Source organism: Sus scrofa, chromosome 9 (genome assembly GCF_000003025.6).
Source record: "Sus scrofa isolate TJ Tabasco breed Duroc chromosome 9, Sscrofa11.1, whole genome shotgun sequence".
NCBI classification, from domain to species: domain Eukaryota; kingdom Metazoa; phylum Chordata; class Mammalia; order Artiodactyla; family Suidae; genus Sus; species Sus scrofa.
The window spans coordinates 105,812,756-105,828,122 of NC_010451.4; the positions used below are offsets into that span (position 1 = coordinate 105,812,756).

General features: G+C 46.0%; 2 protein-coding genes across 9 annotated transcripts in view; one reads left to right on the top strand and one right to left on the bottom strand.

Annotated features, from left to right (window-relative positions):
* The window catches only part of ATXN7L1 (ataxin 7 like 1), a 461,024-nt gene that overhangs the window by 348,142 nt on the left and 97,515 nt on the right, over positions 1-15,367 (bottom strand). The gene's annotated exons all lie outside the window — the stretch shown is intronic.
* Positions 9,708-15,367, top strand: part of CDHR3 (cadherin related family member 3) — a 71,234-nt gene continuing 65,574 nt past the window's right edge. Inside the window, exon 1 of the mRNA XM_013979834.2 lies at positions 9,708-10,294. Within this exon, the coding sequence (XP_013835288.2) occupies positions 10,249-10,294 (46 nt within the window). The 5' untranslated portion in view covers positions 9,708-10,248. The remainder of the gene's footprint in view (positions 10,295-15,367) is intronic.

Below are 15,367 nucleotides of genomic sequence, written 5' to 3' on the forward strand. Positions count from 1 at the left end.
CCCATGAATATAATCGACTGGATGGCCAGAAAACTTTTAATAATCTTTTAGGAGCTCAGAGGACAAGGAGTCTTCTCTTTTGTAATAGAGACGAGGCTTTAAAGGCAGGTTGCACAGGGCCCACAAAAGCACAGAGGGCTATTTCAAGCCCAATTGCTTGAACTGGAACTTATTTTTGAATGTGGCTCTAGCCACCACACAAACGCTGACATGCACATACCCAACCAGAAGAGTCTCACATTAAGGGGTCATATGTTTCTGAAAATATGCATATGAATTTAAATTTTTATTAATTCAAATATTGTGATTGCACAAAGAAAGTATACTATTTTTTTTAAAAAAGGCAAAAAATCCTTTCTAGAAAATCCTAGTAAGTCCTCAAAGTTAAGCAAAACTAAACCAAACCACGCCAGACCAATACAGTTCTAAATTTGTTTTGTAAGAACCCATATTATTATTTATTTTCTTAAAATTGTTTTCCCTCTGGAGATCAGTTTTTATTTTCATTTTTATTTTTTTATTTTATTTTTTGCTTTTTTAGGTCCACATCTGTGGCATATGGTCGTTCCCAGGCTAGAGATCAAATCAGAGCTGCAGCTGCTAGGCTACACCACAGCCACAGCAATTCCAGATAAGAGCCACATATGTGATCTACACCACGGTTCATAGCAACACTGGATCCTTAACGCAATGAGTGAGGCCAGGGATTGAACCTGCGTCCTCATGGACCCTAAGTCAGATTCGTTTCCACTGTGCCATGACAGGAACTCCTGGAGATCAGTCTTTAAATGAAGCATTCCTATAAATAATTACAATGCAATAATAACAGTGATTTTCATATGCTATTTGTGAATTTTGTTTGCTATTTTGAAGTTAGATTTCATATAGAGAAAGCCTGGTTACCCAACATGCCTCAGCAGGAGTCATGATTTATAGGCACTTTCATCAAATCTATTTATGCCTATCGTTTTGAAAATGTAACGTAACAAAAATTTTGATAATAGCATCAGCTACTCAATGATTATGTGTTTGCTCTGGCAATAGACCATTTCAGCTTTAGAAACAGGTATTAACTTGCTATGTTTTCAAAACCAGGAAGTCATAATAGACCTTAAAGAACAGCTCATCTTGTCGTCTCACAGCAAGATTACAATGCTGGAACTGTAGGACATGAAGGATAAAATGAAAACCTTAAAATCTACCAGAAAGAAAAGACTTATTTCTCAAAACAAAATCCCAAAACAGCATCAGACTAACAACTATTCCTGAGTAGGAACCGAAGGCAAAATACAAGGAGAAAATGTCTTCAAGGAGTGGACAGAAAATAACTGTCAGCCTAGAATTACATACCTAGCCAAACAAGTATTTATTTATAAGTACAGATTAAATGTATTTATTGTAAAGTACTTATTGCCCACTGACTGTGGCTGAAAGAACTAGTAATTAATATAAATAAGAAAAATGAAACTAGAAAAAAAGGACTGAGATGCAAGAAGCAAAGATATGCAAAATAATCTGTAAAATATCTTGGTAAATACAGATATTGACCATAATGATAGTTAAAAATCCAAACTGTTTTGTGTTTTAAAAAGGAGGAATTTTATTGTAAATAACATAGAAAACACAGAAGATAGGAGGGGAAGTTTCAGAGGCAAATTAAAAACTAGCCAAAGTCTCTGTTTGGGGAGGAGGAAGATAAAAATAATAAGGATCTGTAATGTTTTTGAAAAATATAAAGTTACCTTTTACAGTAAAATAATGTATATCTCAAAAACAACAGAAATGGAATATGTATCTTCCCAGTTGAGAGCAGAAAGAAAAAGAAAAAGAAGCGGAAGTTCCCAAATGGCAGAGTGGGTTAAGGATTCAGCATTGCTGCAGCTGTGGTATAGGTTGCAACTGCAATGTGGGTTTGATCCCTGGCCCAGAAACTTCCACATGCCACAGTTTCCACCCCCCACCCCAAAAAAAAGAAAAAAGGAAAATGAAGAGAACATGTTAGAAAAGAAAAAAATGAAGAAACAGGTTAATAGTAAAAAAAAAAACAAAAACAATAGAAATGAGACTAAATATATCATTAACCACAATACATGTAAGTGGAATTATTTGTTAAAAATAATTTTAGACTGAATTTAAAAAAAGAAGATATAACCTATCAATCAAGGATCCTTGATTGATAGGTTATATCTTTGTTTTTATATAGAAAGTTTTATAGAAAGTTTTGAGATAGATAAAAACATACCAGGGAAATACTTATCAAAGCATATTTTGTTGCCTTCCTCAACAGCAGGACGGACCTGCATTGACAGCCTTATATCAGAGACGAGGCTAGTTTGTTAGCATCTCAAGAGCTTTTTCATTCATACACCTCCACTGCCACCACAGTCCTTACACACAGTAGGTATTCAATAAATGCTCACTGAAAGGGCTGAAAACTTGGAAAAGCACTTGAAAAGATCTAGTCTCACCACTTAATTTTACACATAAGGTAATTATGGGGTGGGGGGGTAGTTGATTTCCCAAAGGGACATAGACATTCCCACTACCCCTAATAAAGAAACAGCCGATGTGCTACATTTACAATAGAGACTTTTAACATGTTTCTTCAGGTATATTCATGTAAAATGGACGGTGTACATTCAAAGTGTCTAGCATGATGAGTTTTGACAACTGTATACGCCCCTGAAATCGCCACTGTCAGGATGCAGAACACTCCTACTCCCCCAGGCCCTCTGAAATTTACCCCCATCCCTAGGCAACAATTGATCTGCTTTTTGACACTATAGATCTGTTTGCATTTTCTAGAATTTCATGTAAATGGAATCAATGCATATTCTTTCGAATCTGGCTTGATTTGCTCAATCTGATTTTGAGATTCATCCATGTTGGGGTTTTGTTTGTTTGTTTGTTTGTTTGTCTTTTTGCCATTTCTTGGGCTGCTCCCACGGCATATGGAGGTTCCCAGGCTAGGGTTCCAATCGGAGCTACAGCTGCCGGCCTACGCCAGAGCCACAGCAACGTGGGATCCGAGCCGTGTCTGCAACCTGCACCACAGCAATGCTGGATCCTTAACCCACTGAGCAAGGCCAGGGATTGAACCCACAACCTCATGGTTCCTAATCGGATCCGTTAACCACTGAGCCACGATGGGAACTCTCATCCATGTTGTTGAATGTATCAGTAGTTCTTCTCCTTCTCCTTCTCCTCCTCTTTTTTTGCTGAGCAGTAGTCTGCTTTATGGGTGCACCATGATGTCTTTATCCACTGGCAAACCGATGAACATTTGGGTTGTTTCTAGTTTGGGGGTTGTTATGAATTAAGCTCTATAAGCGTTTATGTGGACAAGTCTTGATGTGGACATGTTTCTCATTTCTTTTGTGTAAATACTTAGAAGTGGAATGGCTCTACAGTAGGGTTTTTTTTTTTAACACTTTTTCTTTTTTCTTTCTTTCTTTTCTTTTTGGTCATTTTGCCTTTTCTAGGGCCGCTCTAGCTGCGTATGGAGGTTCCCAGGCTAGGGGTCAAATCGGAGCTGTAGCCACTGGCCTACACCAGAGCCATAGCAACGCGGGATCCGAGCCGCGTCTGCGACCTACACCACAGCTCACCTCAACACCGGGTCCCTAACCCACTAAGCAAGGCCAGGGATCAAACCCGCAACCTCATGGTTCCTAGTCGGATTCGTTAACCACTGTGCCACGACGGGAACTCCAACACTTTCTCTTTTTTAAGGCTGCACCTGCAGCACATGGAAGTTCCCAAGCTAGGGGTCCAACTGGAGCTGCAGCTGCCAGCCTACGCCACAGCCACAGCAATGCCAGATCTGAGCCACATCTGTGAACTACTCTGCAGCTTGCGGCAACTCTGGATCCTTAACTGACTGAGCAAGGCCAGGGATCGAACCCACATCTTCATGGGTACTAGCCGGGTTCTTAATCCATTGAGCCACAATGAGAACTCCATATTTTTTTAACTTTTATTGAGATATAATTCACATACCACACAATTCACCCCTTTAAAGTGTACAATCTTATGATTTTTAGTATATTTACAGAGTCGTGCAACCATCATCCCAATCAACCCTGGAACATTTTCATCACCACAGAAAAAGCCGTCTAAGCTATTATCCCTCCATCATCTCATCCCCCATATCTCCAACCACTAATCAACTTTCCATGGGTTAAACGTTTCCTTCTTCTGGACTTTCACATGAATGAAATTGTATAATTTGTGGTCTCTTGTTGTGACTGGCTTATTTCATTTACCATGTTTTCATTGGTTTATATACATTGTAGAAGGCATCTTCATTCTTTTCTTATAAAGACAACTTTTTTTTAGAGCAGTTTGAGGTTTATAACAAAATTGAGAGGAAAGTGTAGATATTTCCCGTACACCTTCTGTCACCACACATGCATAGCCTCCTGAAGTATTGACATCCCCCGCCAGATGGTACGTTTGTCACAACTGATGAACCTACATTGATACAGCATCACCAGAATCCATAGTTTACTATAGGGTTCAGTCTTGGTGTTTTGAGATCTGTGTAATATTCCATCATAGGTGTTTATCACATTTATTGATCTGCTAATCAGTTGAACATTTGGTTTATCTTTTTAATTTATATTTTTAAGGCCACACCCCCAACATATGGAAGTTCCTGGGCGAGGGATTGAATCCAAGCCCCAGCTGTGCCAATGCTCACCACCACACTGGGCCAGGGATAGAACCTGCACCACCTGGGCACCAACCTGAGCTGGTACAGTCAGATTCTTTTTTTTTTTTTTTTTGCTTTTTAGGGCTGCATCTGCAGCATATGGAAGTTCCCAGGGCAAGGGGTCGAATCAGAGCTGGAGCTTCTGGCCACAGTCACAGCCACAGCAACGTGGGATCTGAGCCGCATCTGTGACCTACTCCATGTTCACGGCAATGCTGGATCCTTAACCCACTGAGCAAGGCCAGGGATCGAACCCGTATCCTCACAGATCCTAGTTGGGTTCATTACCACTGAGCCACAACAGGAACTCCATGCAGTCAGATGCTTAACCCACTGTGCCACAGCAGGAACTCCACTAGGTTTATTTTTAAGAGACTGCGGAGCTATTTTCCAAAGTGGTTGTACCATGTTATACTCCCACCAGCAGGATATGAGAGCTCTAGTCGCTCCCCATCCTCACCAACACTTGTCAACTTCAGCCATTCCGGAGGTTGAGGAGAGGTTTGCAGCCAGAATTGCTAACTAGAGGGCTGTGGGTATAAACCAGGTCATCAAGCTCTCTGGTCTTGTCACCTGCGGACAGGTAAGGGCCGTAAGGCTACAGCTTCATGCTTAAGCAAAGGTAGAGAAGGGAGCACACTACATACTTGAGCCTGAAGAATCAGACTCACTTTGGGTGCCAACGAGGGGGTTAGAGACACTGACAGCATGGTTCTCCATCTACTCAGCCATCTGCTTTGGGTAGGATGGGATTACGATGTATTCTGCTGACAGGCACAGGACATCCAGTCACTGGTATTCATGCAAATGAGGAAACCAAGGCCAGGAAAGCAAACTGTGGCCTGATTCTTTCATGCAGGGGAAAGTCCACTCTGGGCTGGAGGAAACTTTCCCCCTCTTTTCTTCCAGGGGCAGGGGGGATCCCACGAGGGGCACATTTTCCTCAGCCTCATATTTCTTTCCTAAGTTTAACCACCCTTTGGAGATGAACTATTTTGGAGCAGGGCAGGAGGGTTCTGGCTCAGCTGGCTAAAGAGGCAGCTGCTGGAAAGAAAAGTTCCCACTGGATCATACCTCACCCCTGAAGGAACAACTCCAAAGAAATCAGAGGCTTCTTCTGGAAAATAAAATCATAAAAGGATGTTTTAGTCCATTCGGGCTGCTATAACAAAATGCCACACACTGGCTGGCTTTTCTTTTTTTTTTTTGTCTTTGCTGCACCCACGGCATATGGAGGTTCCCAGGCTAGGGGTCCAATCGGAGCTGTAGCCACCGGCCTATGCCAGAGCCACAGCAACACCAGATCTGAGCAGCGTCTGTGACCTACACCACAGCTCATGGCAACGCCAGATCCTTATCCCACTGAGCAAGGCCAGGGATCAAACCTGCAACCTCATGGTTCCTAGTTGGATTCATTAACCACTGCGTGGGTGGCTTATCGACAACAGAAATCTACCTCTCAGTCTGGAGGCTGAAAGTCTGAAGATTGGGGTGCCAGCCTAGTTGAGTGAGGGTCTGCATTTCAAGGTGCCCTCACACAGTGAAGGGGGGAGCTAGCTCTCTGGGGACTCTGCAGGGTCTCCTTTATAAAGGGCACTGATGCCTTCCAGGAGGGCGTTAAGACATGAAGCAACTAGGATGCAATGATGTCTAAGAGCTTTTCTGGCCCAGAAACACTTGCCCAGACTGGCTGGAGGCAGATGTGTGAGAAAACCATGGGAGTGGGGTGCTGAAGCTGTGCACGTGCTGGTGCAGTGGCCCACAGGGAAAGCACTGCAGTGGCCACTTTCCATTCCTGCAAGAAGCTTGGGGCCGTTGTCACGGCTGCAGTCACTGGGAGTGAGGGCCAGGCCCCAACTGCACTCTGCCCAAGGGGGGGCCTGTGATGCAGGAGGCTTGAATGGTGGGTCCTGAGTGTCTTGATGTAAGGTTTGGATCCTGGAAGCTCAGAGTTCCAGTACTGGATGAATGGGAACCATGGACAGAGCTTCCCCACCAATACAAGGTGGCCAGGGTTGCTAGCCAGCCCTGCACTGCCCACAGAACTGCTAAAAAAGCTGGACTTCTTAACATTCACAGCAGTGCTTCTACTGCTCATCTTAAACCTATAGAACATTCTAGACAGTGCAAGGGTCTGCAAGCTGTGAGCAATCCATCTGCGGGAAAGTATGTTCCGAGTTCTAACTCAATGAGTCTTCAGAACACGACTCCTTTGCTAGCAGATGAGACACTTGCCATAGCTGGATCCCAGGGAAGTCCCTTTCAATATTTTCAAGGCCTGAACCATTGATGGACCAGACACAATGTGGGAGAAGGCTCCCCGGGTCTTTCTTGTGAAGCTGAAGCGGGGTCTGCCCTGAAGGTTCTGGTCCTGCCCTGGAGCTACCCGATTCATCTCATCCGGCTGAGACCTGGGTGGAGGCAGGAGGACGCTGCATCTTGGAGGTCAGGAGCAAGAGAGCAAGGGGCCTCTGGGTCCCGTTCAGCCTCTGTGTGATTCTGGCCCAGGTGGGTCCTCAGTGCCAGGACCACATGCTTTTGGAAGCGGATGGGAGCCGACAAATGGACAATGGAATATCATAATGGCAGAAACAACCTCAGGGCTGGAAACAGATGCTGTATTCAGAGGAGAAAAAAAAAAAAACCTCACAACTTCAAGAATCTGACCCTTTTGATCCCTGGCCCAGGGAGGGGAAGGAAGGAGAGATTCACCCTATTCTGGAGCAAACGGGGCAACATGAAGAATGCTGTGCAGTCAGGCTGAAAATTAAACAGATGTGAGTTTCTTTAATTCAAGGGCTTAATTATTCTGACGTCTTCCATAACTTAATCTAAGCCATCACTTCAGCTTTAATTATGCATAATGAAATGGATTATTTACAGTAACTAATATGACAGGAAAAACTGAGAGGTGAGAATTGGTAACTTGGCAACTGTTTATTCATCTTTTTTTTTTTTTTTCCAGCCCATGTTTACTGACTACCTGCTATGTTTCAGCCTTGGCTACAGTCCTACTCGGGGAAAAAATAGTATTACTAGGGCTCACACTAAGGGCCAGTTTCTCACTTCACTAGTTCGTGTACTGCCTGCAATAAGGCTGTATCACAGGTCTTAGTCTCCTTGATTTATAGAAGGGGAATTAAAATTCTGAAAGGTAGGTAATTTGCCTGAGATCACCCAACAAATCCTGTGTTTTGTCATTCACCTATTCCAGACAGAAACCTACAGACTGACCTTCCGAATCTCACTTTCTGCTTTAGAACAGGAAAAGTCAGCTTTTTCTAAAGGAAAAATGAGGGATCAAAGTCATCCTTTTGGGAAATTAACTGGACAGTTTCCTGTAGGCTGCATCGGATACTATGGTAACAGTCTGGGTCAGAGGCCAGGACCTAAGCCAGAGTATTGGTGAGCAAACTGGACAAAGAGGCTTTGGGGGAGTGGTGGGGGGTGGGGGGGGCGGGCGGTGCCCTGTGAGGGTTTGGATGTGATGGGCCCGTCACGCATGCTCTCTGAGCCTGAGTTCCCTTGTGCCTAGAAGCAGGCGTAACCTGCTTATTAGCAGTCTCAATCCAAGGGCATATAAACAGACACAGTTTGATTTTTCCTCCAGTAACTGTTTTTATTTATTTATTTATTTATTTTGTCTTTTTAGCTATTTCTTGGGCCGCTCCCGCGGCATATGGAGGCTCCCAGGCTAGGGGTTGAATCAGAGCTGGAGCCACCAGCCTACGCCAGAGCCACAGCAACGCGGGATCCAAGCCGCGTCTGCAACCTACACCACAGTTCACGGCAACGCCGGATCGTCAACACACTGAGCAAGGGCAGGGACCGAACCCGCAACCTCATGGTTCCTAGTCGGATTCGTTAACCACTGCGCCATGACGGGAACTCCCAGTAACTGTTTTTAGTCTTTCTCTATTACATCGTCCTTTCTTGTCCCTTTACAGCTGGCTTCCTGGTCACTTTCAGCTAGTCATCACTATCACTACCCGTGATAGTTTGCACAGCTTCCATCTCCAACACCACTGAAATCTTGATCCCTGCCTCTCCCCGGCTCCAGCTTTGGGGCCTGGCGCGGGCTGTGGTCGGGCTCCCTCAGCCTGCAGTGGACGTCAGGGAGGAGGCAGAGGCAAAGGGACGAGGGTGGCTCCCTAGCTGGCCCTTCTTGCTGTCTCCCTCGATGGGTTGTGGCAGCTCTCCATGCTCATGCAGACTAACTGGCCAGGGGTGACCTCTGTGTCCAGATGCTGGTTCACTAGTGGGGCCCACGTGGTCTCCAGAGCACCTGTGGGTCTCCCCAGGGCTCACATCCAATGGCCCCCCCTCTCCTGCCACCAGCCTGGGGCTGCTGGGCACTGCTCTCCCAGCAGGCTGTTCTCGAGTGAGAGGAGCAGGAGAGGCAGCCTGAGTCCCATTGGCTTCTACTGTGTCCACTCTCTTCCTATTGCATCATGTTGAAGGGACAGGCCACTCCACTGCCACCTTCTCTCTGCACAGGCACTGCTTCCTGTCTGGCTGTGTTTCCTGCACAGGGACTTGGAGCCTGGTACAGGGCTGCTTGGGGCATAAAGCACCATGCAGGGCAATACCTGGCCCTGAGGGATGGGCCACATTGCTCCCCCGTGGACAGGAGCCCCCTCCAATACTCTCCCTCCACAAACTTCCTGCAGGGCTGGGGAAGGGGGTGGATGAAGACAAAGCACAGTGCCTATGGCTGGGGGTCTGTACTAGTTCTCATCTCCTCTCTTTATTTTTAAAAATTTTATTTATTTTTTATTTTTATTTTTTTTGCATTTTAGGGTCGCACCTGTGGCATATGGAAGTTCCCAGCTAGGGATCGAATCAGAGCTGTAGCCACTGGCCTACACCACAGCCACAGCCACACGGGATCTGAGCCATGTCTGTGACCTACACCACAGCTCATGGCAACGCTGGATCCCCAACCTATTGAGCGAGGCCAAGGATCAAACCTGCACCCTCATGGATACTAGATGGGTTCATTACTGCTGAGCCACAACGGGAACTCTGACGCCTCTCTTTAGAATGAGTGTTTTAGTCTCAAACTCTGAGCCCTCCTCATGCATTAAGGATGGCATAACAATGCCTACCGCCCTGTTTCCAAGAATGACCAAGTGCCTGGTGACCGGGCAACTGAACCCATCGTGGATGACTGGGCTTCGGTCCAGTTTCACCATCATCTCAGTGTCTCCCCTCTTTGCTCTTTTGACTTCTCTCCTGGGGCTCTCTGTGGAGACACATGGTGCGTGTGGACTTTTACGATGGACTCTGAGCTGACCAGGGCTGGCTGGCTGGCCTCCTGGTACCACGTGGTCACAAAAGCAGGTCATCCAAGAACAAACAATCCAGTGGTGTTGGGAGTCTCCCTTAGTTACACCAAAGCCTCTGTTTGATTTCTGGTGTGGCAACAAACCCAGGAGGTAAAGGTGCGTGGCACCTGGAAGAGACGCCAGGGTCAGGGGGGTTCAGCCCCTGGATAAGGTGCTGCAAAGAGCGCACGGGGCAAACCATCAAAGATGCAGGCAGCCATCCTCTCCCTGCTTCTCCTGGGTGCCCTGTCAGGTAGGAACTCTGTTTTGCCACCTTGCTTGGCCTCCTCAGTTTGCTTGATATCATTTCGTGATAAAGTCTTGAAAGAGGGAACTGTCTCTAGGAGACCTTGTTCAAAGGTGGGCGGATTAGCAATGGGGAGCCCTGGAAGCCTGGGTGGGACCCCTGGTGAAGAAGGTGCCTAAAGCAGCCAGAGTCTAGTCAACACTCACCCAGACCTCACTTCCCCTGTTGGGCTAAGTGGCCCGTGTTGTTTCTCCCAAACCCAAAGTTGGGAAGATAATTTTCACAGCAGGGCTTGGTATGTATGACAGTCCGCCTCTGTGGCCTTACTCTGGAGCCTTCTGGGGGCAAAGGGAGGGTCGCTCTATGGAAAAACTGAGGTACCAGGGGCCCAGTGCCTTAGTCTTGAGCAAAGAAAATTCTTCTGCTAGAAGCCAAAGATTCACCCTCCTGTGTCTGGCACTCCCTCTTGCTTCTTCAAGAGCTTCAAGGATCTTGGATGATTTTTCAATGTTGTCAGCTCGGATTACTGAAATTAAGCTGTTTAAATTAAATCTTACATTTGAATAGGTAGTAGCTGCATAATATATGGAATTCAATCATGTTAAATTTGCAGATTAATTTCGGGATAATTTACATCTTTGATGAGTTATATAGTAAAACGCTTAGAGGAGTGTCTGGTAGCTAGTCAGTGCTTAGTAAATGCAGTGATTATGGTATAACTCACTGAGTCTTCCTATCCAAGAACAGGGTTCCAGAACTTTATCCAAGTCTTCATTTGTTTTCTCAGGAGTATTTCGAGATTTCCTCTAGAGAGATTCCACAATTCTCATTATGTTTATTTCGAGTTCTTTCACTTTTTATATTTATTTATTTATTTTTTTGGCATTTGGAAATGAGCTCATCTTCCCTTGTATCTTTTGATTGATTGTTATATAATGTATGAAAGTCTACTGAGGAATGATTACTTGTGATGATATTTCAATTAAGTCTCATGTGTTTTCCAGGTTGGAAAATAATAAACATTTCTACTTTTCCTCACTTGTTTTTTAAATCTCTTGTTTCCTTCTCTTATCCGATAACCAGGCCTCTACCTTCAGACCATTGTTAAGTAATGATAAGAGAATGCATCCTTGTCTTCTCCGTGAAGCAGAATGTTAGCTTTTGGTATAAGATACAAATGTTACATATGTTCAGGACGGTGCTTTGATTCTTATTTAGACTTTGTTTTTAAATCAAAATGGATTTTTAAATGAAATGCTCTTGTAAGATCTATAGAAATGACCATTTGCTATTCTCCTTTAACCTGCTAATAAGGTAAATAAATTACAAGTTTATTTTTTAACTTGTTTGTTTGCTTTTTTTGCTTTTTAGGGCTGCACCCACGGCATATGGAAGTTCCCAGGCTAGGGGTCGAATCAGAGCTGTGGCCACTGGCCTACACCACAGCCACAGCAACTCGGGATCTGAGCTACACCACAGCCACAGCAACTCGGGATCTGAGCTGCATCTGTGACCTATACCATAGCTCACCACTGATCAAGACCAGGGGTCAAACCCGCGTCCTCATGGATCCTAGTCAGTTTCATTACCATTGAGACACAACAGGAACTCTGCAAGTTTATTGAATAATATTGAACCCTCTTTAACCTTGGGCTTTTAGACTCCGCAGAGGGCAGGGGAACTTGTGAGTGTGAAGTTAGGCCTTGAGCTGATCAGACTCTCACTTAAAGTCAACATTTGAAATTTCCCCAGAAACACAGGCTTTTAGGACTCTTATCATTTGAGTTAAGAGGTGACATTATTGTCACTGGGGGAAGAGTAAGGTTAGGAAGAACCCAGCATCTCATACACTATCATTTGGAACCTTCTCATTAAAAATGTGAAATGAACAGATCACAAAAGTTTGCAAGAAATACTTGAGATTTTTCATAGAAACCACATTCTGGTCTCTCTCCATCCAGAAGACCACACACTATGGTGCACTTTTGCTTCCAGAGGACAAAGCCAGGTCTGCTGAAGGGCGGACTGTTCCTCTCTCACCTTGTTAAGTGGGACCCTGATCCTGACTCAACCTCAAAAATATGAGGGTCGCAGAGGACGGGAGGAGGGGAGCTGCCACACCAGCACCTGCTTCAGGGTTGTGGAACCAGGCATCCACAAAATAATCTCAAACAAGGTAACATTCCCCAGCATTCTTTTTCCTCTCATTTGGTATTAACTCCTATGCATCCTCCAAGGCCCACTCAAGCCTCACCTCCCCCATGGAGCTTTCCTGGATTGCCCTAGCTCTTGGGAGATGCTCTTCCTGCTGCACCCTGGAGCTCCTCTTGCCTCCACATGGAATGCGTGTCAAGGGTTTAGTACAGTGTCTGACACTGAGTAATCGCTCAGTGAAAGGTGGCCCGAGTTATATTTTATTTCATCTGTTATGTGTCTGTCCTGTCTCCTCCACCAGAACATCAGCCCTGCAAGAGCAGGTTCTACACGTCCCATCGCGCCATGGCCCTGAGTGCCAATACATGTGGGGTATCTCATGAATGTTCTTGTTGATTGTTATCCCTTTGGGGGAGTGTTTTTCCCCCACATTTACTGATATCCTCTACACGCAGAAATTTAGATCCTCTGCCTGCTTAAGTATCAATTGGCATTGAAACCGACTTCTGTCTTTTCTGCCTGCTATTGAGATGAGGGAAAGAAAACATTTTCTGTGCGGGATGCTGAAGTGTCCCATTCCAGCAGCCACTTACAAAGGAAGGCCCTAAAAGAACATACCCTACACAAAACTCCCAGCGTAGCGGGGAAAAGAGTGGAGACAAAACAACCTCAGGCTCCATCAGCACAAAGGAACACGTGCCACCCTGAGAGATGGAGGACCTGGCAGAGACCCCTCGGGCTACCTAAATCCACCACACACTGAAGTCGTCTCCACTTTGACAGTGTCTCCAGGGAACCAGCTTTTGCAGGAGTCTCAAGGGAATGAAAAATGCTGGGGTGTTTAATGAAAGAAGGGTTCCCTGGTAGCTGGAGACCTGCACGAATGTGAGAGGGATGCCAGGCCCAAGGACCTGAGTTTTGTCCACTGAGCACCAGGTGTAAGGCCATTCCAGGACTCTCTGGGAAGATCCCCAAGCCTGCCATCTGGGCCTGGCCCTCTGCTAGGCTAAGCCAGGAAATCAAAAAGAGGCTCAAGGTGCAGTGTTTTAGGCTCCTTAGGGAGCCAGGGGCAACCCCCTTTTTTTATGGCAGCACCCATGGCACATGGAAGTTCCCGGGCCTGGGACTGAATTCAAGCCACTGCTGTAACCTATGCAGTTGCGGCAATGCCAGGGATGGAACCCACGCCTCTGCAGAGCAGGTGTTGAAATCAGATTCTTGACCCACTGCAGCACCCATGGCAACCCTTTCTTAACGCTGTCATCATTTTAAAAGGCAGGAAGATGTAGTCCATTTCCAGAACGTCCTCCTGTGGGTGATTATCCTATATGTGGGGTCCAAAGAACACGGCAAAAAGTTTCTGCTTTTTCCATCCTGTCACTCTCCTCTTCAGAGTCAACCTCAGGAAAGCAAAAGGCCGTCCCTCTTCTCAGCCCTCCCTCCCTCTCCCTTTTCCATGCAACCTGGTTGTCCCCTCCTTGCCTCCAGCTTAGCCCTCAGTCGCTGAAATCCACCTGCTTTTCCACCTCCATGGAGTTGAAAGAGTTTTGCAAGAAGACAGTCCTTCTCAGACCAGCGCCAGAAGATGGTCCGGGATGAACCGATCTCTCTCTTGCTTATGATGGATGACCTAGTGTCATTTACAGAATCATTAGAAGAGTCACCATCTTTTTTTTCTGTGTCCTTCTAAGGGCTCCCTTGTACTAAGGGGCAGGAACCAGCCCCCTAAAATGGTGGGTGAGCATCCCACCCCAGAAAGTAAACAAGGTGGAAATTAAAGACATAGGAAGATGCTGGGTATACGGAGACAACATTCTATCATGTTTTATGGCTTGTTAAGCATGTGCATTTTCTTATACGGTACCTGTGAGAGTAACTGGAATTAGTTGGAGTGGTTCCTGCACAGAACTGACTCCTGGCCAAGCGTGAAGCATGCTGATGGATAGTGCAGCTTTGTAACCACGGGTCCTGAGAGTTTAGGGATGGTTTGCAGTGGCCTGGAAGCATTGTTCATTGATCACGGTGAGACGGATGATTTGTACCTGGTCTCAGGGAGCTCCTCTGAGGGCTCTGCTGTTGGGGCTGGTTATGCAACAAGAGGCTTACGTGACCAGCAAAATAGAAACATTCCCAGCAGAGACTCTAATTTGGGTTCAGTGTTTCCAAGGTACTTGGGAGTATGTTGGTGGTTCCTGATCTGAGCCAGTGCCTTTTGTCATGGCCCTTCAGGGACAAGAGGACAGCAGGGGCTGGCCCGGCCTCTCCCATCGTCTGGCTACGAGGCAGTGCTCCAATGTGATACACATCTTTAATGTAGCTGTACCATCTCTTTTTTCTGAAATAAGCTATCAATGTGTAAGCATTCACATCTGGGTCCTGTGAGTCTTAAACAATGAGAAATGTTTATTGGCCACTATTAGTGTAGCACCGCAAGCCCTGAGAGAGTGTTGACAGAGGGCCCCCGAGAGGTTAAGGGACCACCCCAAGGCCACACAGTCAAGAAGAGCTAAGCTCAAATTGGCTCTGATTTCAAATCCCTTGCTCTTTCCACAACACTCTTCTAACTTCTTCTGCTGCCATTTTGATTGGTTAATAGAAAGAATGAAGGGGTGCTTACTGTGTGACAGTCTCAGGTGAGTGCTGCTCTTTAGGGAAAGCAGAGTTATAGGTTAGAGCAGCTGCATGCCCGGGGGGTGGTGGGGGCAGTGCCCCATCCTTCCTGAACCACCTCATCGCCTTGGATGCCAGAAACCCAGGGAGCCAGCTTCCTCCCCTGCAACCGAGGCTCCAGGGAGAGGGCCTCCTTGGTCCATTTCTGGCAAGGCAGTAATTTTGCTCATTTGGAAACAAGCGAGTCCATCATCCATCCAGCTCTCGGCTCCAAGCTAGATGTTTCCGTGGGCTTGGTGACCGATAATACATCTT